Source organism: Ovis canadensis, chromosome 9 (assembly GCF_042477335.2).
Source record: "Ovis canadensis isolate MfBH-ARS-UI-01 breed Bighorn chromosome 9, ARS-UI_OviCan_v2, whole genome shotgun sequence".
NCBI classification, from domain to species: Eukaryota; Metazoa; Chordata; class Mammalia; order Artiodactyla; family Bovidae; genus Ovis; species Ovis canadensis.
In genome coordinates this window covers 81,091,799-81,117,372 of record NC_091253.1, presented here as the reverse complement: position 1 = coordinate 81,117,372, position 25,574 = coordinate 81,091,799, and the positions used below count along the sequence as shown (strand labels likewise).

At 39.2% G+C, this 25,574-nt stretch overlaps 1 protein-coding gene across 3 annotated transcripts in view; it reads left to right on the top strand.

Annotated features, from left to right (window-relative positions):
• OXR1 (oxidation resistance 1) overlaps positions 1-25,574 on the top strand; it is a 517,492-nt gene that overhangs the window by 261,180 nt on the left and 230,738 nt on the right. For all 3 annotated transcript variants that reach the window (XM_069600384.1, XM_069600382.1, XM_069600385.1), the window contains one exon: positions 6,600-6,796. In XM_069600384.1, coding sequence (XP_069456485.1) covers positions 6,600-6,796 — 197 coding nt within the window. The remainder of the gene's footprint in view (positions 1-6,599; positions 6,797-25,574) is intronic.

Sequence of the window (25,574 nt, the reverse complement as noted above, 5' to 3'; positions counted from 1 at the left end):
ATTTTCTCTATCTCCTAATTCTAAAGCGTGGCTTTTTAGTCCAAATATCCTGGTTGGATTCCAGCTTCCCTAAGTTTTAGCCTCCCAACCAAACTTTTCCTATGACCTAGGGAATATTCCCGTTATACTGTAGTAGGTTTTCCCAACGGTTTCTATTATTGCTATGGGCATCCTAATACTATATAATAAATGATAATAGGAGGTTAATTTTTTTCTCAGATAGCTACAGAGCTCAGGAATATATCTGATTAATTGTCATGAAGGTACAATTTAAATTCCACTTGATGGGAGAGAAGTAATTCCAGTTAAGAACTCAAGTTAAATGAAGATATTTTTTATTACATACATAAATCATATCAGAGTTTAGTTCAGGCTTATGGTAGAGTTCTATCATGAAGTATTCAAACAAGTTAACAAAACTGTTACAAGATGAAAAGCATAACAGACAGAGAAAGATGGAAAGTGTTGCTTGGTTATAATTTAAAGGGAAGATGCTGGAAGAGTGGAGATGATGGGAAGGTGAAAATCCCACAATGTGAGATGGAAAGGTAAGACCAGAAGAGTACGACAGGTAATAAACCAGGGTAATAAAGGGCTACATATGAAGACGCGTAGAGCAAGCTTCTCCTTGGTGAAAGCTATTGAAATAGAGGATTGACTCACATCTTGGGGAGAAGTCCTGTGTGATGAGCAGCTTAAAGCCATTCACTCACTTTTGGCACAAGCTCTGGGCTCCGGGATGTCCATTAAGCCCTTAGCCAAAATATTCATGAATTCTACTCTGTTATCTTGAAATGAGTGAAAGATTTCTTATGTTTCTATTAAAATCATCATAAGTTCCTTCCTTCTGCATGTGTGTTCAGCATGTCCAACTCTTCGTGACCCCATGGACTGTACCCTGCCAGGCTCTTCTGTCTGTGGGATTTTCCAGGCAAGAATACTGGAGTGGTTGCCATTTCCTCCTCCAGGGGATCTTCCTGACCCAGGGATTGAACCTGGGTCTCCTGCACTGTGGGAAGTTTCTTTACCAACTAAGCTACCAGGGAAGCTCTGGGGAAGAATGGATACCTGTATATGTATGGCTATACTCCAATATAAAATAAAAAGTTTTTTAAAGTTGTGCAGAAGCTGATATCATTTCCTCAGCATCCATAGAAGTTTGAACAAAATTATATCCCCTTAAAGAGATTGGAACTTGCATTCCATGCAGGTGCTATGCTGGGTACTTTTCCTTAGGATATTTACTTAGTCCTCAGAACCTTCCTGGTTCTGTTTTATCTCCATTCTATAGATGAAGAAACTGAGTCTCAGAAAAATGTCCAACCTTGTTACCATAAAGATTTCCCTGGTGGCTCAGACAGTAAAGCTTCTCCCTACAGTGTGGGAGACCTGGGTTTGATCCCTGGGTTGGCTGGAAAAGGGAATGGCAACCCACTCCCGTACTCTTGGCTGGAAAATCCTATGGACAGAGGAGAATGGTAGGCTACAGTCCATGGGGTCACAAAAAGTTGGACACAACTGAGTGACTTCACTCACTCACTTTGTTACCACGATGAAAGAAGGCATTGGAATACATGTTTGGAGGAGTAGGAATAATTCTTGTTTGTTCACAAGAACATAGGAGCAAGAAAAGGCAAAGATGATGAAACACAAGGGTGTCTGCCTGTTGAAGCCGTACCAAGGCGGGGGAGGATGCCTCTTTTTATTCAGTTCCTTTTCCCCGTCTAAGATGTCACAGTTATTTTTCCTTTGGTAATGCAAAGCACATTAAACAACGATCCTCTTAGTATCTATTGAGAGATCTCTTTGTCTCTAGTTGTAATGTTTCATTTATCACTCCCTTACACCTACATAGGCCATTAGGCTATATTTACATTTGTTTAACACATTTAATTAAGAACATTGTTGAAAATTTACAAAGACTTCCCCTTTCGTGAAAGATGGAAATCGAAGGTAGCATTTAGCAGGTTTCCTTGTCAACCACAGGAGTCATTTTTAGGATCCTTAAAGGAGTAATTCAGTTACCCACACAGTTCTCCTTTCTAAGATCATGCAAATAGAAGTCTTTCCTTAAGCAAGCCCACAAACCTGCTAGCAGCATTCCAGACTCCAGCGACAACAGTGGAAACATGTCACCTTCAAGTTTTGATTGGGACGAGTGTCTGGTGGGAAAGAGCAGAAAGAAGAGGGAAGATACAGAAAATAAAGACTGCTTGCCTTTGTCCTTTGCTTATTCCAGGGGCTATAAAAGGAGTTGTACTTAGGTATTTGAAGTGATGGAGAGTTTCATTAATTAAGTATCAAGCCCTTTATCAAACATTTAAGATTCATTGCTGATGTCCTCCAGTGTGAGACATAAATTTAGCAACTCTGATCAATTCTGAAACAGGCCAGCTTAAAATGTAAGCAGTTTCTGGTGATGAAATAGTTTGCTCCGTGGACTGAAGATAAAACTTGTCACATTTACATTTTGAAAATAATCTTTACTGAGAACTAAGGAGCGGTTGGGCTTCCCAGGTGACTCAGTGGTAAAGAATCTGCCTGCTAATGCGGGAGACGTGGGTTCGATACCTGTGTTGGGAAGATCCCCTAGAGAAGGAAATGACAACCCATTCCAGTATTCTTGCCTTGAAAATTCCATGGACAGAGGAGTCTGGCAGGCTACAGTCCATGGGGTTGCAAAGACTCGGAAACGACTGAGGGACAAAGCAGGCACACACAAAGAACAGCTGGATTTCTTTCAGTAAAATGTAGCACCTTTCCTTTCGGTTCCTACTCCTTTGTACCGCCTCTCCCCACCCACCCCCCCAAAAAACTTGCTATATGCTGAAACTCATTTGATCTTGAAATAAAGTTTGTAAAATGCACTATAGAAAATTAACATTACTGTAGGTGAAAATGGTCAAATATTGGTGATTTCTTAGAGTTTTTAGGGTTTAATATATTTTTAGTGTAGTCTACATCTTTGTATGCCTAACTGTGCTTCTCTGGAAAACCACATTGGAACAAATCAAAGTTGTTGCCTCGATAACCTTCACCTTATTTCTTAACTTATTAATCTTAATGCTGCTCATAGTACTACTGTAACTTTTAGCTACAGTACATAAACTCCAGACTCAGACAAGAATGATGATGTTGGAGGACCACGGCATTAATAAGTACATAATCCTGTGCAAAGTAAACCCCTGTTTGCTCAAGTATGTGGTACTCTAAGTGATTTTTGGTGTTGACTCCTTGAAGGTCATTGCATGCAGCTTGCTTAACTTGGAGATACAAACTTCAACCTGATTTCAGCAAAGCAAACAAAGTGTTTTAATATACAGTCATCATGACACGCCTCCTTGGATCAGACCCTCTCCTGGCCTCATTCTTAAATGACCCTGAAGCTCTATATAATCTGTCCTCTTTCTCCTGTGCCCCATCTTGTTGATGGAGGGCATTTTGTTGACCTCATCTCCTGCTTGTCTCCTCCAATCACTTTGTTCCTCTAATGCAGAAAAACAAGTTCCCCATTTGCTGAAATACTGCTCCCCAAATTGCTCACGGCTTCTCCCTTCAGGTCTCTTCTCAAAAGTCTGATGGTCCGAGAGCCCTCCATCGGCTCTCCTTTATGTAACAATATGCTTGGACACTTTTGTTTGCTATCCCTTTTACTCTATTTTAATCACGGCATTTTTCACCACCTGATTTGTTATATATTGGTTTGTTTTGTTACTTATTACTTGTCTTCCTTCATGAGAATGAGGATTCCATGATGGCAGATATTTTGCCCCTTTGTGTTCGCCGTGTGTTCCAGGTCCCCAAAATATTAGCTGATGCAAAGTAGCCTTTCAGGGAATGAATGAATAGCCCCTTTCAGTTCATGGAAAGCAGGGGGACGAGGTACAGCCAACCCAGTGAGGAAAGGATTCTTCTTTAGATTCACTCTACTCTGGCCGTCTTTGGGAGGCTAGAGGTAAGACTTTCATTCTATTTCTTTTCATTTGCTGCTTTGGGACAAGCAGCTATTCAGTAACTATATATAATCTTGATTTTAAATGAATAAGTTAAAAATTCAGCCAGTTTCCAATGGAGACTCTATTGAAGTGTAGTGTATACTCAGAAAAGATGCAGAAACTGTAGATTATTAGATTTTCACAAAGTAAACACATCCTGGTACCCAGAACCCAGATCAGGAAACAGAGCAGTCACAGAGTCCCAGAAAGCCATTCCTGTCTCTGTCAGTGTAATGTGGTATGCTCAGTTGCTCAGTCATGTCCAGCTCTTTGCAACCCCATGGCCAGGCTCTTCTGCCCATGGGATTTTCCAGGCAAGAATACTGGAGTGGTTTGCCGTTTCCTTCTCCAAGGGATCTTTTCAACCCAGAGATCAAACCTGTGTCTCTCGTACCTCCTGCATTCGCAGGTGGATTCTTTCACACTGCACCACTTGGAAAGCCCGTCAGTGTAATAACTCCCCACTATCCACACTTTTAATAGCAGAGAGAGTTTGATAGTTTATCTGAACTTTATATAAATTGAATTCCATAGCATGAGCCTTTCTCTGTCTGTCTCCTTTTGCTCAATGTCATTTTTATGAGACCCATCTGTGTCATTACAACCAGGTGTAGTTCTTTCATTTCCAGAGCTGTATAAAATTCCATTTTGTAAGTATTATGCAACCTATTTACCCATTTCTACTGTTGGCAAGATGTTTGGGCTGTTTTTGATATTTATGTATTCATAAATAGTGCTTCTATGAATATTCCTGATTGGGCCTTTTGGTGAATATGTCTGTATTTGTGTAGGATAAATACTAAGAATATAATGAGTGACTCGAAAGATGCATGCCTTCAGCTAAGATCGTGGCAGGAATTTGCCCAGAGTGGTCTCCACTGTCAATGTCCCGGAATTCCAATTGCTGCTTATCACTATACGTCATGTTACGTCTTTGACATTTTAGCCATTCTGGTGGTTCTGTTTTGAGTGTGAAGTGGTCTTAATTTATATTTCTCATGACTAGTGCTGTCGAGCACTTGTTAATATATTTGTTGGCAATTTTAATAAAGCAAGTCAATTTTCATGAATATTAAGTAGATCACATAGGTAGTATATAAACCACTCCATCCTAAAGGAAATCAGTCCTGGGTTTTCACTGGAAGGACTGATGCTGAAGCTGAAACTCCAATACTTTGCTGTCTGATGTGAAGAACTGACTCATTTGAAAAGACCCCGATGCTGGGAAAGATTGAGGGCAAGAGGAGAAGGGGGCAACAGAGGATAAGATGGTTGGATAGCATCACCGACTCAATGGACATGAATCTGAGTAAGCTCTGGGAGTTGGTGATGGACAGGGAAGCCTGGCATGCTGCAGTCCATGGGGTCGCAGAGTCAGATATGGCTGAGTAACTGAACTGAACTGAAATTGGATAGCCTACAGGTGATAATTAAATGACTAAATTTGAATAAACACTGCTTTCATTAAAGAATCTTTTACTAATTGGCATATTCTATTCCTTTAACAAAGATTTTGCTCTGATAAATTCAATTTAATAAAGGCTTGCTGAGAGCTCATTATGAATAGCCTCCCATGCAGAATGGTGTCAGACCACCAAGGTCTGTGTCATAGCAAGTGTCCAAGAGAAGGCCACATCTAAGCCAAGTGTAGAAGCAGGAGCAGGGTCTGACCAGTGGGGCAGAAAGTGGAGCTAATACACTGGAAAAGCTTGACTGAAACCTGGAGGTGTGACGTTTTATGAAACTTTTAGGGAATTGCAAATGTGCAGGTGTGATTACCATAACTGATAGAACTGTCAACTAGTTTTCTGTAGGGAATTAAGGCTTGAAAAATGACACTTAACGTTAGCCTCCAAAAGTACCAAGCACCGAGGGTATGCTGGGCTTAGGGTTCAGTTATGTTACAAATATCAGGTTGTGTAACCTGAAGTGTTTGAATTCAAGGCATATCACTTACCAATTATTTTTACACCAAGAAAAATGTTCTCTTGCTCACGTAGCCTTTTGCTTTTCCTGTCAGACCTGATGTCCTCTCTCTAAAGTTTAGGAGGAGCAGTAGTATACTTACTGTCATTAAGAGTATCTGGAGAAACAGTATAGACTCTATAATTTTTCCAGCTATGATGCTGTTACCAATGAAACAGAAAAACACTGGCAGGCTCTAGTTGTACAGATAAACATTTCATTATTCTTCTGGGGGTTGCAATTATTTGTTTCTAACTAATGTTTTACTGTGACATTAAAAAATACTCTGTTCAAAACTTCAAACAATTGCTCAGTGCATTGTGTTTATCTGAAGCCAGATTTTAGTTTGCTGTTTGAACAGTTAAAGTCCTTTATCACCTTACATTTGAATGTATTTTAATAAAATGTTCTGTTTAGAAGATCCCCTCCCCTTGACTAGTTTCAAAAATATTTGAAGGATTTAAAATAATGTAGGGAAGATTTGTAATTTCTGAATAAACCTTGTTCTCTTTCAAGGCCAAATGTAGCTTAGTTGTTGAAAAAAATTATGATGGAGATAAATGTGAAAAAAAAAAAAAAAACCAACTGTGTCTTTCTCTGGAGTCAGGAGTTATCACATGTGGTATGCTCTACCTGTAGGTTGAAGAAAAAGTCCCAGTCGGTGGATATTACTGCTCCAGGGTTCAACCCTTTGGCTGGTGCAGGAAAGCAAATGCCACAAGCCAGTAAGCCCCCAGCACCCAAGACACCCATCATTGAAGAAGAACAGAACAACGCAGCAAATTCCCAGAAACATCCTTCCCGAAGAAGTGAGCTGAAGAGGTTCTACACCATTGGTGAGTACCATGATTTATGCAAATGAGTAGATGAGGTCTATCCAATCAGAACAGTGAATGTGAGGGGCTGTGGTTAATGTCTCCTTGTTTATATAATATATATAACTGTTGCTCACTATCCATGGGGATTGGTTCCAGGATCCCTAAAGGACACCACAGCTGAGGATGCTCAAGTCCTTTATATAAACCAGCATTATATTTGCATAGAACCTACACACATCCTCCCATATACTTTAAATCATCTCGAGATTACTTATAATACCAAATAGAATATGAAGGCTATGTAAATAGTTCTGGGTGTAAAAAATTGCAAGGGTTTTTGTTTTGTTTTGGGGAACTTTCTAAATTTTTCTCCCCAAATATTTTCAGTCCTTGTTTGGCTGAATATGTGGATGTGGAACCTTCAGATACAAAGGGGCAACTGTATTTCTGGTGGTTTTCATGGACATTTTCTCATACAGCCTGAACATAGAGTTGGAAAAATATCACAAACCTCCAGCAAAGTTAAGTAAGAGAGTAGGCCTGAAGACTTTCTATATCCTGCCTAGTAGAAGTAACTTGCACATATATATATGATTTTCTAAGTTTTAAGCTTATGTGATGATATTTTCATTTTTGCCAGTCTTTAGCCAGTGCTGGTTTTTTTTTTTTTTGTGGGTTTTGGTTTTTGTTCTTTCCATTCTCCCTCCAGGCTCTCAAGTGGCTGACCCTGTTCTGTCAGGTTGTTGAGGCGGTGGTTGATATCAGCCTATAACTAACAAAGCCACTAAGAAAACAGAAAATTATTACATTCTGAAGAAGGATGAATTATGTTGTAGGTCTGTTTTCACCTTGCACATTACTTTACACTGGAGAGAGTGAATCACATCCAGATCCCATTGTATGATAAGGTAGTAGGCTAGGGATAGAGTCTGTCCACATTCAGTTCAGTTCAGTTGCTCAGTCGTGTCTGACTCTTTGCAACCCCATGGACTGCAGCACGCCAGGCTTCCCTGTCCATCACCAACTCCCGGAGCTTGCTCAAACTCATCCAAAATTTGCTATACACCCAGAACTATTTATATAACATTCATATTCAGTATTATAAGTAGCCTATCTACATTGTGTCCCTTTTTTCTGAAGTAGAAAAATATCCTATAATTCTGAACTTTAACACCTAAATAAAGTGTTTGAGATAATACAAATAAGTTGCATTGCCCACTTTTATGTACCAGTGTTTGCTTATCATGTCTTTGACCTTGATTTCTACCTCTCAATAACAATTTCTAATGTGTTCGGTATAATTGCGACAAAAGTTGCTAGACATATGTATGGTAGAGGTCATGCATGGGGGGGATGAATTTACCCAAGAAGATGATGGATGCAGTGGTGTTGCTTATTATTTCTTGGAGAGATTTAGTCATCACCGAAAACCCTAACAATAGGTGCTGTTGGCTTAATGGTTTTATCAAAGTTACATCAAAGGGCTCATATTTTACATGGTATCTAGTACCCCTGCGTTCCCAACATGGGATGTTTGTATTATTTTTCTCAGATATTTTAGTGTCTCTATCTAGAAATGTAGATATCTAGATTTCTGATTCTGATTCCCACACCAGTTTTCTATGTGACTTTGTGCAGTCATTCTACTCTGTCTTTGGGTTAAATCACTTCCTTCACACTTAAAGAGATGCCTCCATGTATGTCTAGTTGTATTCAGGATTTGGTGCCTAAAACCATACTTTCTCTTCCCATTATGTCTTCTTCCTATATCTGCTCTCAGGTTTCCCCTTTCCAGATGAAGCTATTTGTGTCTTACTTTTTTAATGGGTGTCGTTCAGGATGTCAGTGGTCACCTGTAATGAGACTTGATATGAGAGAGGGTAGACAGGCACATATTTCCATTTGTAAAACTTATAATAGCAGAGTTCTAAAAAGCAATCAGCTGCAAAAGCCCATGACATTTACATAACTGCTTCTCCGTTTCCCAGTGTCCTCTCCTTCCATCTTTCAACATGTCCTCAACCATCTGCTGCTTTTCTGATTTATTAACCAGCTAAGATGACAGTATTTTTCCTTCAGAAAACGAAACTTATCTTACAACTTCAGTATTTCTTAAAGATGAGAACATGAGGGCAAAAAATTGACCAGCTTGGTCAAAGGAAATAAAGAGCTAAGCATGGAAAATTAAAGTCTAAATCATAAGTTTGAATTGCAGAAAGATGAACTGTCTTATTTTAAATAGCCCTGCCACTAGTGAATGGTTAAGTATTGGATTTGCAAGAATTTTATTCATAGCTGTTGTCAGTGACATGTCTGTATGTTAAAATAGACATAAGAATTGTTAACTTTCCTTTGTTGATATCACCCTTCTACTAATTTGGACCTGGAGACATTTTCAAGGTTGAAATATTAGCAACCATGTAAATCACCTGTGTTGAAAGATCATTTTGCAGAACAAGTCTATTTAGTATCCCTTAGTAGATGTGTTGGTGATAAACAACAACAACAATTGTAATTGCCATTTATGAGTAATTCTCAATACCAGGCATAAGTTCCTTCTCTCTCAGTTGATCTTCACAACTCTTGTTAAGTACTGTAGTCTCTGTTTATGGATGAGAGATAGAACCTTAAAGAAATTAAATAAAAAATTGTGAGCCAGAGATAGCCAACTCTATGAATGAAATTAACCTTCTCATGACATTTTAGCATTAGCCTCTGTGTCACTCAGAATGATACCGACCCCCTCGACAAAGAGGTGAGCCAAAAGAGTTTCTGTTGAGAATACAGTACGGTGATATTTTTACTGCAACCCCCAGATAATTTCACTTAAGTTAACCGTGCCAACTAACCCAGCCACTGGCCAATATGCCCTTTTGTTTAAAGATAATTTTTGGTGTGGTACATATATACAATGAAATATTGCTCAGTCATAAAGGAATAAAATAGTGCTGTTTCCAGAAAAATGGAGAGACCTGGAGACTGTCCTGTAGAGAGAAGTAGGTCAGAAAGACAAAAACAGTACTGAATAATGCCACTTATATGTGGAATCTAGATAAGTGATGCAGGTGAACTTATTTGCAAAGGAGAAATAGAGACATAGTTGTAGAGAACAAACTTATGGTTACAAAGCGGGGAAGGGAGGGATGATTGAATGGGGAGATTGAGATTGACATATATACTCTACTGTGTATAAACCTAGACAGCATATTAAAAAGCAGAGACATTACTTTGCCAACAAATGTCTGTCTAGTCAAAGCTGTGGTTTTCCTAGTAGTCATGTATGGATTTGAGAGGTGGACTGTAAAGAAAGATGAGCACCAAAGAATTGATGCTTTTGAACTGTGGTGTTGGAGAAGACTCTTGAGAGTCCCTTGGACTGCAAGGAGATCCAGCCAGTCCATCCTAAAGGAAATCAGTCCTGAGTGTTCATTGGAAGGACTGATGTTGAAGCTGAAACTCCAATACATTGGCCACCTGATGGGAAGAACTGACTCATTTGAAAAGACCCTGATGCTGGGAAAAATCAAAGGCAGAAGGAGACAACAGAAGATGAGATGGTTGAATGGCATCACTGACTCAATGGACCTGAGTTTGAGCAAGCTCCAGGAGTTGGTGATGGACAGGGAAGCCTGGCATGCTGCAGTCAATGGGGTCGCAAAGAGTCACACACAACTGACTGAACTGAACTGATGTATAAAATGCACTTCTCTGATGACTCAGCTTATAAAGAACTTGCCTCAGTGCAGGAGATGCAAGAGATGGGAGATCGATCCCTGGGTGGGAAGATCCCCTGGAGAAATGGCAACCCATCCCAGTATTCTTGCCTGGGAAATTCCATGGACAGAGGAGCCTGGTGGCCTACAGTTCATGGGGTCGCAAGGAGTTGGAAAGGACTGAGTGTGCACACACACACACACACACACACACACGTATAAAATAAATATCTAATGAGAACCTTATATATAGAACAGGGAACTCTGAAAAACTAAAAATTAGGCAACTCTAGAAACTCTAGGAAAACTAAAGAGGGGATTATGTGTGTAACTAATTTACTTTTCTGTACAGCAGAAACTCACACAATATTGTAAAGCAACTATACTCCAATAGAAATATTAAAAATAAATAAATAAACATAGCTTTCAGTGCCTCAACTTATGACTCACACAACTGGAAAAACCCTCTTGTGGCTAAGTTGACTACTACATTTAAATTTAGCAATGAAGTGTAGTACTATACTTCAGTGATTTACGAAAATTCAAGCAATAATTCAGGGAATTTTTAAATTAAAAAAAGAACTTCAGTTAAAAATAAATGATGTTTTAAAAAAGAGCTAAAACTTTTTTGGAATTATTTAAATGTCCCTTAGTGGCTGAGTAGCTGCAGTAGCTTTTCTAGAAATTTCTTTTGATCTCTCAGCTTTTATCCCTCATGAACTTGTTTATGGATCTACTTCCTATTGAGAGAACTCTAGGAAAGAGGAATTATTGCCTCCTTGTGTAGGCAGTAGATTCAGGTCCTTAATTATTCCTAATAGCAGAAATATATTAAGCTTATTATAACAGCCAAAAGGTGACACAGCATAAATTCGTTACTTTTTGTAGGAGAATAATTCATCTTACAAGAAGTGTAATAAAATTTTGTTGTTTTGAAATAAGTAGGGGAAAAGCTTTTCTCTTTCGATGTGAGATATATGAATCTTTAGCTAAACTGAAACGATTGTAATCACCATATCAGGACTGTGGCTAAAGAAAGAGCTTTCCCTGTACTGCTTCTGTCACTAAGTGTACAGTCTTGCACAGTTATTTACCAACACTTGACCTTAACTTTCTCATCTGTACAGTGATAGATTTAGCGCAAACTGGTCTTTCTATTTTTTTTCTCTTGCACTCTTTATTTTACAATTGACCATGTGAAATATTGTATACATTTTCTATTGCAGTGAAACAAATTACCACAAACTTAGTTGTTTAAAACAACACACATTTATCAGTTCATAGTTGTATAGGTCAAAAGTCCACATAGCATGCCTAGGTTCTCTGCTCAGGGAATATCTACAAGGCTTAACTCAAGGTATTAGCTGGACTGAGTTCTTGTCTGCAGAGTGGTCCAGCTAGGGAAAGATCTCCAGCAGAAGGAATAAATGCTTCCAAGTTCGTTCATTTTGTTGGCAGAACTCACTTCTTTTCCTTTGTAGGACTGAGGTCCCCTTTTCCTTGTTGGCAGTCGGCTGAAGCTTCACTCTTAGCTTTCAGAGGCTCCTCTCTTCACATGTCATGTGGCCTTTTCCATCTTCAAGCCAGTAACTGCATGTCAGATACTTCCCATAGTGCATCTCTGACTTTCTCTCCTTGGGCTTGCAAGAAAGCTGTCTGCCCTTAAAGGGCTTATGTAGTTAGGTCAGGGCCACAGAGATGATCTCCATATTTAAAAGTCAACAAAAGCTAATCATGGGAGTGATGTCCATCACCATCACAGGTCTGGGGATCACAGGAAGGGTAAGAGGGGTAAGAAATATTGGGGACTATCTTAGCATTCTACCTAACACATTTTACCCCACTTACCCCATGCATACTCAACCACAACACAGCTGAAAAAAATTTTCAGAAAATATTTCTTTTCTATTTATTCTGATTGTTATTTTCTCATGTTTTAAATGCAGTCATTTAAATTTAATGTAGTTGTTTAATGTAGCTCACTAAATTGATAGCATGTTCTGTTAAGGAGCTGTGACCTACAACTGGGCTAGATATTTGAAGTTCTTCACATACTTAAAATTCTGTGATTATTTTTAAACGAAAGTGCTAATTAGAACTAGAATAATACAACATTAAATTAGTGGACTAGCTCTAATGGCTAAACAGATGAAAACAGAATAGAATTCTTCCCTGCTCTAATTTTTGTTCATGCTCAATAAAACTATTTGAGTTTGGCAGTTTAAATGAGGAAGCTGCATAGCTTTCAAAAACATAGTCCCTACTTAAAAATGGAAGATGAGGAAAATCCTTGGTGGTCCAGTGGTTAGGGGTCCAAACTTTCACTGCCAAGGTCCTAGATTTGCTTTCTGGTCAGGGATCTATGATCCCACAAGCCTCATGCTGTGTCCACAAAGAAGAAGAAAGAAAAAAAACAGATAGACGATGTAGTCAAATAATAGACTCATATTTTTCATACTCCATGTATTTGCTACCTTTAATTCAGAGAACTACATGCAAGGACTTCTGAAAGAGCTGTAAAGTAGGCGTAGAGGTAGTGAAGAAGGCTAAGCACACAGAATCCCAAAGTGTCCCATCGCTCCCTAAGCTGAGCTTGTACAGTCCAGGTAATATTTGTTTCTTGGCTCAGAGTCTTAAAGCCAAAATTCCAGCATCTGTGACTGTTAGTAAAAGGTGCTCATTTCTTTCCATTCTGAGATTTTTTCCCTTGAAAGTTAGGAAGTGGAACAACTCTTGAATAGATGCTCTGTATTCAGAGTCATTCATTGACACACCAAATGCTGATTAATCTCCAATCAGACCTTGCTGTGGGAGGCCTTGTAGCAGATGCTGTTCAGAATAAAAAGAGCAAAACAGAAATCTCTGCTTTCAAGGTGTTTACTGTGGGGTTGGTGGGGGTGGGGAGGGAGTGTCTGGTTAAAGCAGGCATGTCATTGAGTGGAACACAGGACAGATGCCCCCCAGTGCCATGGTGAGGGGTGGGGTGCAGAGGGGAGATGAGAGAGGAGCAGGAAGGGCAGGGGAGGGTCACTCCAAGTGCAGTGGAATCCAAAAGATGGATAAATCACACCAGATTGTAAAAACACAGGGGCTCTTCATTGACTGCATAGATCCGGCCACTATTCACCATCCTCTACTGTCCTTGTTTATCAGCTGCCTTGCATCTGGCACTTAACTGTCTTCCTTATCTTCTTGTATTGTCTGTCTCCGTACCAAGTGTCACTTCTTATGAGGAGGGAAGGATGCCCTAAATTTCACTAATCCCAGCACTTAGTTCAGTGTGAGGCACACAGTAAGCGCTCAGTGAACTTTAGGGATGGGACAGAGGAGTGAGAGAGGGGTGCTGCGGGAGGTGGTGGTGAGGATCCTTGCCCTTCTCAGTGGAGGAAGAGGGAGGAGACCTGTTAAAAGTTCAGTTTAAGGAAGAGCTTTGAAAACTCAGTGCATTAGAGAAGGATTAAACCCCTGCTGTGAGGAGCAGTGAATAACATCATACAACCTTGACATCTGTTAGAAAATAAAAAGTTTAGAGTTACCAAAGCCCTCATTTTTATTTTTTTAAATTGCAGCATAATTGATTTATAATGTTGTGATAGTTTCTGTTGTACCGCAAAGCAACTCAGTTATACATACATTTTTTTTCAGTTTCTTTTCTTTTATACTTTATTACAAGATGTAGAATATAGTTCCCTGTGCTATACAGTAGGGCCTTATTGTTTATTTTAGATATAGTAGTGTGTATCTGTTAATCCCAAGTTCCTAATTTATCCATCCCCCAACCTTTCCCCTTCGGTGAAAGTGAAAGTGAAGTCCCTTAGTCCTGTCTGACTCTTTGCAACCCCATGGACTATAGCCCAGCAGGCTCCTCCATCCATGGGATTTTCCAGGCAAGAGTACTGGAGTGGGGTGCCATTTCCTTCTCCAGGGGATCTTCCCGACCAGGGATCAAACCGGGCTCCCACACTGTAGGCAGATGCTTTACCATCTGAGCCACCAGGGAAGTCCTTTCTGCTTTTTTAACCACAGTTAGTCTTCTATGGTGGAGAAGGCAATGGCACCCCACTCCAGTACTCTTGCCTGGAAAATCCCATGGATGGAGGAGCCTGGTGGGCTGCAGTCCATGGGGTCACAAAGAGTCAGACACGACTGAGTGACTTCCCTTTCACTTTTCACTTTCATGCATTGGAGAAGGAAATGGCAACCCACTCCAGTGTTCTTGCCTGGAGAATCCCAGGGATGGGGGAGCCTGGTGGGCTGCCATCTATGGGGTCGCACAGAGTCGGACACGACTGAAGTGACTTAGCAGCAGCAGCAGCAGCAGTCTTCTATATCTGTGAGTCTGTTTCTGTTTTGTAAATAAGTTAATTTCTATCATTTGTTTTAGATTCCACATATAAGTGATATTATATGATATTTATCTTTCTCCTACTTTGCTTAGTATGATAATCTCTAGGTCATCCGTGTTGTTGCAAATGGCATTATTTCATTCATTTTACGGCTTTATTCCATATATATATATATATATATATATATATATATATATATACACACACACATACACACATACATACATGTACTACATTTTCTTTATCCATTCATAGATGGACATTTAGGTAGCTTCCATGTCTTTGGATATTGTAAATAACACTACATTGAACATTGGGGTGCATGCATTGTTTCAAATTAGAGTTTTTGTCTATTCCATATATGTGGCCACGAATGGGATTGTTGGATCATATGTTAACTCTGTTTTTAGTTTTCAAAGACCCTCCACACTGCTGTCCATAATGGCTGCCCCAATTTACATTCCCACCAACAGTTTAGGATGGTTCCTTTTTTCCACACCCTCTCTGATATTTATTACTTGTAAACTTTTTAATTATGGCTGCTTTGACTGTTGTGAGGTGAAAACTCATTATAGTTTTAACTTGCATTTCTCTAATAATTAACAATGTTGAACATATTTTCATATGGCTGTTGGCCATTTGTATGTCTTCTTTGGAGAAATGTCTATGTGGGCCTTCTCTCCATTTTTTGATTGGTTTGTCTGGTTTTTGTTTTTATGTTGAGCTGTATGAAGTGTTTGTATATTTTGCAAATTAAACGCTTGGTGGTTGCATCGTTTGCAGAATATTTTCTGCTGTTCCTTAGGTAGTCTTTTTGTTTTATGGTTTTCTTTGCTGTGCAAAAGCTTATAAATTTGATTAGGTCCCATTGTCTATTTTTGCTCATATTTCTTCTGCCTTGAGGGACCAACCTAAGAAAACATTGCTGCTATTTATGTTAGAGAATGTGGTGCCTGTGTTCTCTTCTAGGAGTTTAATGGTGTCATAGCTTATATTTAAAGCCCTTTTTTAAATTACTTAGATGCTCTTTGCAAGTTCAAGGAGAAGACAGAAAAGGGTTGAGTTTAGCCTTCCCAGGTTCCTAGCTCTGCAGCGTTTCCAAACAGGGCCAGTAGAGGACTCCTTGACCAACAGGTGTCTCAATAATACCTCTGGAACTTTCTTTCAGTTGAGACTTAAGTTCAGGTCCCTCACCTTGTCAAGGGAACTGACAGTCTGCTCATGCCTTTTAATCTCCTATTTGCCCTTAGGCCTAGTCTCTACTTTTTATCCTTTCTATATTAATCTCACTGCACCACCTTCTCTTTGTTGGATACCACCTATGATGAACCAGTCACTATTCTTTACACAGTAATTTCTAATTATATTCAGAGGAACAAATTCAGGGTTTATTTAGTGCATGTGTTTAACTCAGAATTTTCCATATATGAAAATACGTTCCTTCATTTGTTAACCTATCCACGTATTAATTGAATAAGCGCTTACTAAATGCCTGGTACATACCAGGTCTTATTTGAAGTGCCAGTAACACAAGAGAAAATAAGATGAAGTCCAAGTGCTCAGATGCTTATATTCTACTGGGAAAAACAGGCTATAAATAAATGGGATATTTAACACATTGTCAAAGAATGATAAGTTTTTAAAGAAAAGTAAAACAGGTTAAGGGAAGAAGGCAATAGAAAAGTTACTTGGTAAAATGTGTTTAAATCTTATATAATTTTTATAAACATTCTAGCAAATAAATGATGCCGTTCTGAGAAATCAATTAGTCTGGTTTCAATTACAGGGCATTTGATATATTAATAGCAGATTTTTTTCAAAGAGTTGTTTTTCACTTGGCATAGAATTAGTTTATGAAAAGACTAATGGAATTGATATTTGCAACATGAAGAATTGATATTTGCAGCATGAAGAAAAAAATGATTGATGGGAAATTTAGTGATTCTCAAGCTTTCCTGCATTGTTTTAAAGAGGAGGTGCCCAGATGGTCTTCATTTCTAAGAAAAGAATAAGTTGTAGCAAAGAATATTAAAATGAAGTATCGAGGGACTGTAACAGATTAAACACATGTACTGGGAAATTTGGGTTTTGTTTTCTGAAGTACAGCTGTTATGTCTTAACAGCGGTTCAGGCATCAACTTGCCTGGAAAAGTGCCAAGATCAGCTGTCTGAGATCCTGAATGATTTTGACCCATGGCAGGGAGGCAGAAGGATAGTCACACATCCCATAGTGCTTACAGAGTTCCTACTTCTGCTCCCAAAGGCAGGGTGGATCACTGAGGAACTTGGCCTGTGAAATGTGATGTCTAAGTTGGAATCCCATTCCCCCTGCCAGTTATGTGACCATGAGCAAGATACTTAAGATCTCAAAGCTCAGTGTCTTCGCTTACAAAAGAAAATAAAAACTGGTGCTTCCTGAAAGGGCTGTTGTGAAGAGTAAATGAAGTTGTCTGTATAAAGTGCCTAGACCTTGGAGGTTCTCCATGAATATTAGTGAATGTTGTTGAGCATTAAAGATGTGGCTTGAATGAGGCGCCATGATCCCTTCCTTCCTGCGTATATGAAGCCAGCCTCCAGTCCTGATCCTTGCGGATATGCTCGCTTATCTAGTTTTTAGCAGGCAGTTTCTCATTCCCCACCAGATAAGCTTTTGCTCTATAGACCTTTCATTCTGTGCCCCAGCTTGCGGTCCAGCTTAGTCTCAGACCTCAGCCCTACCCCCTAGCCATGCTTCTGTACGATGTGTCTTGGGCTTTATGGAAGTACTCCCTTCTGCCTAGAACAGTGTTAGAATTCCACCACAATCCTCCCCAAACTTGGCAAGCCCTTCCCCAAATTTGATCACATGGATAAATCCACAACATTTTAGCATATGCATTGTCTATGTCTTAGGTGACTAACAAATACATGTTGAATTGGGTGAGTGCTTATATTAATAACATTCCACTCAACGTTAATGAGTGGATACTTATGGCCACTAGGTAGCATTCTGTGGAACTAAGTGTCTCAAAGTTGAATGATTTATTCACAATCACACTGGAAATAGTGGCAAAACCGAGGAAAGAATCTGAGTAGGTTGATAACTAATGGTAAACAGCTAATCTTCTAAATGTTTTCAGGTCAGGCTCTTTTCTCAAAAACAAAAATGGACCATTGGCAGGGATCTCAGTGAGTGGTTTTGCCAAGTGCTAGCCCATACCATTGATGGTGAAACAGATGCATTAAAAAAAAAAAAAGAATACTAGTTTTTCATGAAATTACATTTATTTGACCAAAGTGACCATCCTTTCCTTCTTTTTACTCATCCTTTCTTCTTTCTGTCCTTCTTCCCCTCCTTCTCTCTTTTCCTGTCTTTCTTTTCTTACCTCCTTTCTTATGTTAGTGAAGTCGCTCAGTCATGTCCAACTCTTTGCGACCGACCCCATGGACTGCAGCCCACCAGGCTCCTCTGTCCATGGGATTTTCCAGGCAAGAGTACTGGAATGGGGTGCCATTGCCTTCTCCAAATGGATGATATTTTAACATTATGTCTGTGAAATGATGACATCATATGTGTATTACTTCTGTAGAATTTTTCAATAAGATGTGTTATTTTTAAACCTCCTCACTTGTCAAAATTGTTAGGAAATATCCCTAAACTATTCTTTTGAACTATTACTCTTCTATGGAATTGAAAAAGTCTGACATGCATTGATCTTGTCCTTTGCCCTGCCTTCAGAATAGAATACTTTCAACCCTCCAAACTTAATGAAGCACAATTAAATACAAATTTGTATCTTGCTAACCCCAGGCTGCTTATATATGGAAAACAATGTCTATAAAATTAGGGGTTCCCTGGGAATTCTTTTGAGTAGTTGGTAAAATTAAAGCAGTAATAACTGGTTTGGAAATTCTAAAAAGGGGAAAGCAAGACATATTTAACTGCTTTTTAATTGCAATACACCAGGCATTTTAAAGTATCATCACATAACTTATATGCCTCTCATTTTGAATCCAGACTTTTTAATTATATGAATAAAAAAGATCAACTCTAAAGTGAAAAATACTGTAATGGGAGAGAGAGGGGGGAAAAAATAGAAAAAACTACTCTTGCTGGAGGCAACACATTCTGCAGCATAAAACTAGGTCATCACTGAACCAGCACCTACCTTCTCTCCAAGCTAGAAGATTCTTCATGTAAAAGCAGGAAGTCTCTCTGATTTAATCAGAAGAACCAACTTGTCATGCAGGTCACTCTCTATAAGCACAAAAACAAATGGATAACTGCTCTGAGGGTTCAAATTAAATTATGTCCTTCAGAAAAATGACTTTGTTTTGAAGTTTGTTCTGATATTTTGATGACTTCTTATATTTTCTGGGTCAGAAGATTATTTAAAGAAAATTATTCTGTTGTTGAGCTTCTTTGTTATACATGGAATCTGGACTTCCCTAAATGGACCTGAGATTTTCACAAATTTTAAAGGCTGGTGCATATATAGAGGTGGGCTTCCCCAGTGGTCAGTAGGTAAAGAACCTGCCTGCAAAAAAGCAGGAGACCCAGGAGACCCAGGTTTGACCCCTGGGTCAGGAAGATCCTCTGAAGAAGAAAATGGCAACCCACTCCAGTATTCTTGCCTGAAAAATCCCATGGACAGAGGAGCCTGGTGGGCTATAGTCCAAAGGGTTGCAAAGAGTCAGATGTGTCTGAGTGACTAAGCACACACATACCCATATGTAGAAGTATCACATTGCAATAGAATGGGCCCTTTCTACTAATATAGTGGAATTTGAAGATAGCTGAAAATCCAAGTTCAGTTTTTTGTTCACTTGTGGGATAAGCAGACCTTAGGATTATCCAGTATTTGAGAATCTGGGTCTGTGGGTATGTATGTGCTAGAGGGGAATTTGAATGGGTTTTTATTTAGTGTCATTTTAAAATTTCCATTTAAAGTCCACTTTAAAATGAGACACCTGAGACAACTCACAGATGAAAACTCACTTTTCACTCTAGAATAAATATGAACACTTTATTTCTTTCAAGAGAAATCAGATTTCTTAACGTTTATACAATTTTAACTAAATTTTACTAAGCAGTAGTAGGTATACTCAGGAAGAAGAAAAAGACATTTGTTTGATACTCCCTATAGATTGGGAATGTTCATAACATGCTATGGAAGCTCACCAACTCTAGTTTACAAAGTTCCCATCAAATTTTGTACATTTGTCTTAATGCTCTTTCCCCTAATTTTATTATTGTTCTCTGTCAGAAGTAATCAACCCAGGATCAAGGAACACAGTTGAATTATGGTGGTGCTCAGTGGATTAGGAAATGTCAATGCCCCGAGGTTTCCCTGAGCCACTAGTGTTGGTTTCGTGTTTGAGTTGCAGCATAAGTTATAACTTATTAAAAACAAATTATACCTGTCAATTCATTTAATGATTTCTAAGCAGCTTAATTAAAGCTATATTGGTTAAAATTGTGGAATAATTAAAATGGACATTATTTTGTGGTTCAGTTCAGTTCATTCGCTCAGTCATGTCGGACTCTTTGCGACCCCATGAATCACAGCACACCAGGCCTCCCTGTTCATCACCAACTCCTGGAGTTCACTCAGACTCATGTCCATCGAGTCGATGATGCCATCCAGCCATCTTATCCTCGGTCGTCCCCTTCTCCTCCTGCCCCCAGTCCCTCCCAGCATCAGAGTCTTTTCCAATGAGTCAACTCTTCACATGAGGTGGCCAAAGGACTGGAGCTTCAGCTTCAGCATCATTCCTTCCAAGGAAATCCCAGGGCGGATCTCCTTGCTGTCCAAAGAACTCTCAAGAGTCTTCTCCAACACCATAGTTCGAAAGCGTCAATTCTTCAGCACTCAGCCTTCTTCACAGTCCAACTCTCACTTCCACACATGACCACTGGAAAAACCATAGCCTTGACTAGATGGACCTTTGTTGGCAAAGTAATGTCTCTGCTTTTGAATATGCTATCTAGGTTGGTCATAACTTTTCTTCCAAGGAGTAAGCGTCTTTTAATTTCATGGCTGCAGTCACCATCTGCAGTGATTTTGGAGCCCCCCAAAATAAAATCTGACACTATTTCCACTGTTTCCCCATCTATTTCCCAAGAAGTGATGGGACCAGATGCCATGATCTTCGTTTTCTGAATGTTGAGCTTTAAGCCAACTTTTTCACTCTTGTCTTCCACTTTCATCAAGAGGCTTTTTAGTTCCTCTTCACTTTCTACCATAAGGATGGTATCATCTGCATATCTGAGGTTATTGATATTTCTCCCGGCAATCTTGATTCCAGCTTGTGATTCTTCCAGCCCAGCATTTCTCATGATATACTCTGCATATAAGTTAAATAAACAGAGTGACAGTATACAGCCTTGACGTACTTGTTTTCCTATTTGGAACCCGTCTGCTGTTCCATGTCCAGTTCTAACTGTTGCTCCCTGACCTGCATACAGGTTTCTCAAGAGGCAGGTCAGGTGGTCTGGTATTCCCATCTCTTTCAGAATTTTCCACAGTTTATTGTGATCCACACAGTCAAAGGCTTTGGCATAGTCAATAAAGCAGAAATAGATGTTTTTCTGGAACTCTCTTGCTTTTTTGATGACCCAGTGGATGCTGGCAATTTGATCTCTGATTCCTCTGCCTTTTCTAAAACCAGCTTGAACATCTGGAAGTTCACAGTTCATGTATTGCTGAAGCCTGGCTTGGAGAATTTTGAGCGTTACTTTACTAGCATGTGAGATGAGTGCAAGCGTGCAGTAGTTTGAGCATTCTTTGGCATTTCCTTTCTTTGAGATCGGAATGAAAACTGACCTTGAGAAATATAATCATGATCTTATTTGAAATTTGCTGAATTCCTATGAAAGTAAGTCTTTCGCAGTCCTGGCCATTAAAACGTGCCCTTTACACCCACCAATTCTTGTAGAGACTTTGCCATTTCACCATGGCTAGGGGAAGAAAATGACAGATAATAAAGAAGTATCTACCTTATTTTAAATATTCAGGGACAGCAATAATGGCAATTTAAATAGTGAATTCTTGCCTGGAGAATCCCAGGGATGGGGGTGCCTAGTGGGCTGCCGTCTATGGGGTTGCACAGAGTCGGACACAACTGAAGCGACTTAGCAGCAGCAGCAGCAGCAAACAGTGAATTGATATGTTCAGCTTTCCCCAGTATTTCCACTTTTAAAAAATCATCAATTTAAAGCATTTCTGCTAAGTCGCTTCAGTCATGTCCAACTCTATGTGACCCCATAGATGGCAGCCCACCAGGCTCCCCTGTCCCTGGGATTCTCCAGGCAAGAACACTGGAGTGGGTTGCCATTTCCTTCTCCAATGCGTGAAAGTGAAAAGTGAAAGGGAAGTCACTCAGTCGTGTCCGACTCTTAGCGACCCCATGGACTGTAGCCCACCAGGCTCCTCCATCCATGGGAGCTTCCAAGCAAGAGTACTGGAGTGGGGTGCCATCGCCTTCTCCATAAAGCATTTCTAGGATCTTACAACATTCAGAAGTTGGACTATTGATATTGCCTCGTTATGTCGCACACTTGAAACTAATAAATGCCTATGTCAACTATATCTCAATGTAAAATATATTTAAAGGAACAGTTCATATCATGTGATCTTTTTAAGATGTGGCTTTTCTTCATACTTCATATTTAAAGACATTTTTACACATTAAAAAAATGAAAAATTCATACTCCTCAATAAAATTTTGACCATGTTCATTCACAACTCTGCCCAAAAGAATGTTACTTCAAAGGATGTGAAAATAGTTAAAGTGAGGCACAACTGAGGGACATGCTTCTATTTTCTGTTTCTGCCAGAGATTTTGAAAGGATGCTGACCACAGTTAATTACTTTGAATAACCCAATTATAAATGTGTCAGTGACCATTCCTAATAGAGTCACTGTAAATCATGTGCACAGCTACATGCGAGTAAGCTTTTAGTGAGCTATTTTAAAACTTTACTAATTCAGATGTTGAATCATCTAGACAAGCTATGAGATAAAAAGCCTTTGTGTCAGTATAATCTGTGAGTAAGAAGCTATGTGAATTTTTAATGGAAACATGATTTCACAATGCAGAAAATATTATGTTCAGCAAATTAGTTTAATAGCTTTTTAGTAGGTAAAAATACCTGCTAAGAGAAATTCATATGATGGTTTGAAAACAATGTTAAACATTACTTAATCTCATGTTACCATGTATGTTTAAAGAAAACAAAGTTAATAAATGCCCTCAAAATATTATCTGACTAAGTCTTTATCTGGAGAAGGCAATGGCAACCCACTCCAGTACTTTTGCCTGGAAAATCCCATGGATGGAGGAGCCTGGTAGGCTGCAGTCCATGGGGTCAGAAAGAGTCAGACACGACTGAGCGACTTCACTCTCACTTTTCACTTTCCTGCATTGGAGAAGGAAATGACAACCCACTCCAGTATTCTTGCCTGGAGAATCCCAGGGACGGGGGAGCCTTGTGGGCTGCTGCCTGTGGGGTCACACAGAGTCAGACACTACTGAAGCGACTTAGCAGCAAGTCTATTAATTTATATGGATGTTCCCTAGAGCAGAAAGCCTATACTGTCTGCATAAACGTGGCCAACACATGTTAGCATTCCATTTCATCTCCATTCTGTTGGTCGTTTATTTGATCAGCATGTTTCATGAGTTGGGATCGTAAGTCTTCCAATACGTCCTCTCTTGTGGACGTTAAATAGTAAGACGTTACACATTAAGTATGTGGAGGATAGTCCAGCAAAGAGGAATCAGCAAGACTTTAAACAGTGCCTGCCTACTGGCAGCATCATGATGTTTTTTTATTTGCTAGGATTTGCACTCAAGGATCCTTGGACCTTGCTGCTTAAGTTTTAATACATTGATAGAGAGGACATTGATTTCCTCTCCTAGTTCTCTGAGCCAAAAGAGACAAAAATTAGCCTCAATAATATATTGGAGATAAAATATCACAGGTGCCCACAGAGTTGAACCTTGCAACTCTATTTATTGAGTGTCTCATAGACCAGTTCAAAACAATTTCCTTTTCAATTCAGTAATTTTAGTGTCTTTGAGGTCTTTTTCAAGTATTATTTCAAGTGAGTCAATGTGTAACAAAACAGCAGAATAATGTTTAAAGGAACAGGGTATCTGGTATGCTATTTAAGGCTACAAAGTTTCACTTCTGATCTAAATAAATAATTCTCTTGAATTACAGATTTTTTTGTGATATGAGAAACATTCTTGGAAACAAACATAGGGTGAGTGGGATGGGATGAGGATAGCCAAAAAGAGGCATTAAAATTAGAAAAAGTGGACTATAAACAGTAATTCTCTCTCCATGCTCTGATTTACTTTTCACCTCTCCCCTAATGTAAGCCTATCTAAATCTCAATTTAGTGGGCAGTTTTAAGAATGCTTACTCATGCATTTAATAAATGAGTGACTAGTGTGGGCAACTGGCAGTAAGAGATGAGACTTGAGAAAGATGAGAGGCCAGATAATGAGGGTTGTTGTGCACTACAGAATTTGGACTAATTGTGACAGTTTGGGGATTGTTAAAGGCCTTTCGCCAGTGGAGTACCTTGATAAAGGTACTTTATAGAGAAATGTTTTATAGAGAAACTTTATAGAGAAATGTTTTATAGAGAAACTTTATAGAGAAATGTTTTGAGCATCATATGGAGAATGGGTTGGCTACCCACTCCAGTATTCTTGCCTGGAGAATCCCCAGGGACAGAAGAGCCTGGTGAGCTACAGTCCATGGGGTCACACTGGGTGGGACATGACTGAGCGATTAAGCATAGCATATATGCCTAGAGACAAAATAATTTTTTAGATATTATGATGTATTGTTTAAGAGCTTTGGCTCTGGGATTATATCAACCTAGTTTTGGATACCCACACAGCCATCCTAAGTAGCTCTGTGACCTTGGAAAAGTCACTTAAGCTCTCTGAACTTCTAATTTTCCTTTGGGAAGTAAAAATATTACCCTGTACCACTCAGCTTTGTAAGAAGGTTTACATGAGGTAATGCATGCAAATTGATTAATAGATCCTGGTGCAGAGTAAGTGCACAGTAGAAGTTAAATAAAAAGTAAAGTATCAAAATAATATTAATAGAGAATGATAAGGTCCTTATCTAAGGCAGAGGCAATATGAAAGAATTACAGAGAGGTGATGAACCTAAGTTAAGAGGAATTGGCAACCAGCTGGAAATGAAAAAGAGGAAGATTTTCCATTTTGTTATGATTTCAAGTTTTGAATGCTTGAAGCAAAGGTAGCAGACAGTTTCCAATTAAGGTATGTCTTCTTTACTAAACTAAGAAGATATCTCTGTGGGCCAGAAAAAGGAGTAAAAACACATAGAAATAAAGGAGCATGGAACGCAAGGGCCTTTGGATTCTGGTCCAGAAATAATCAGGGGCAGCCAAGACCTCACCTCTAGCAGGGTGGCTGGGATTAGAAGAACCCCAGGAGCTGTCACAGTCAAGCACAGCTTAAGAGGACATGACACCTAAATATAAAGCGATGTCCTGGATGGGATCCTGGAACAGAAAAGGGACTTTAGGTGAAATGTCAGGAAATCTGGATAAAGCATGGACTTTAGTTCATAGTAATGTGTTCATTAATTACAACAAATGTAACTAATTAGTATAAGAGGTTAATAATAGGGGAAACTGGATATGGGTATATGAGAGCTCTGCTATTTTAGCAATTTTTTGGTAAATGTATAGCACCTGAGCA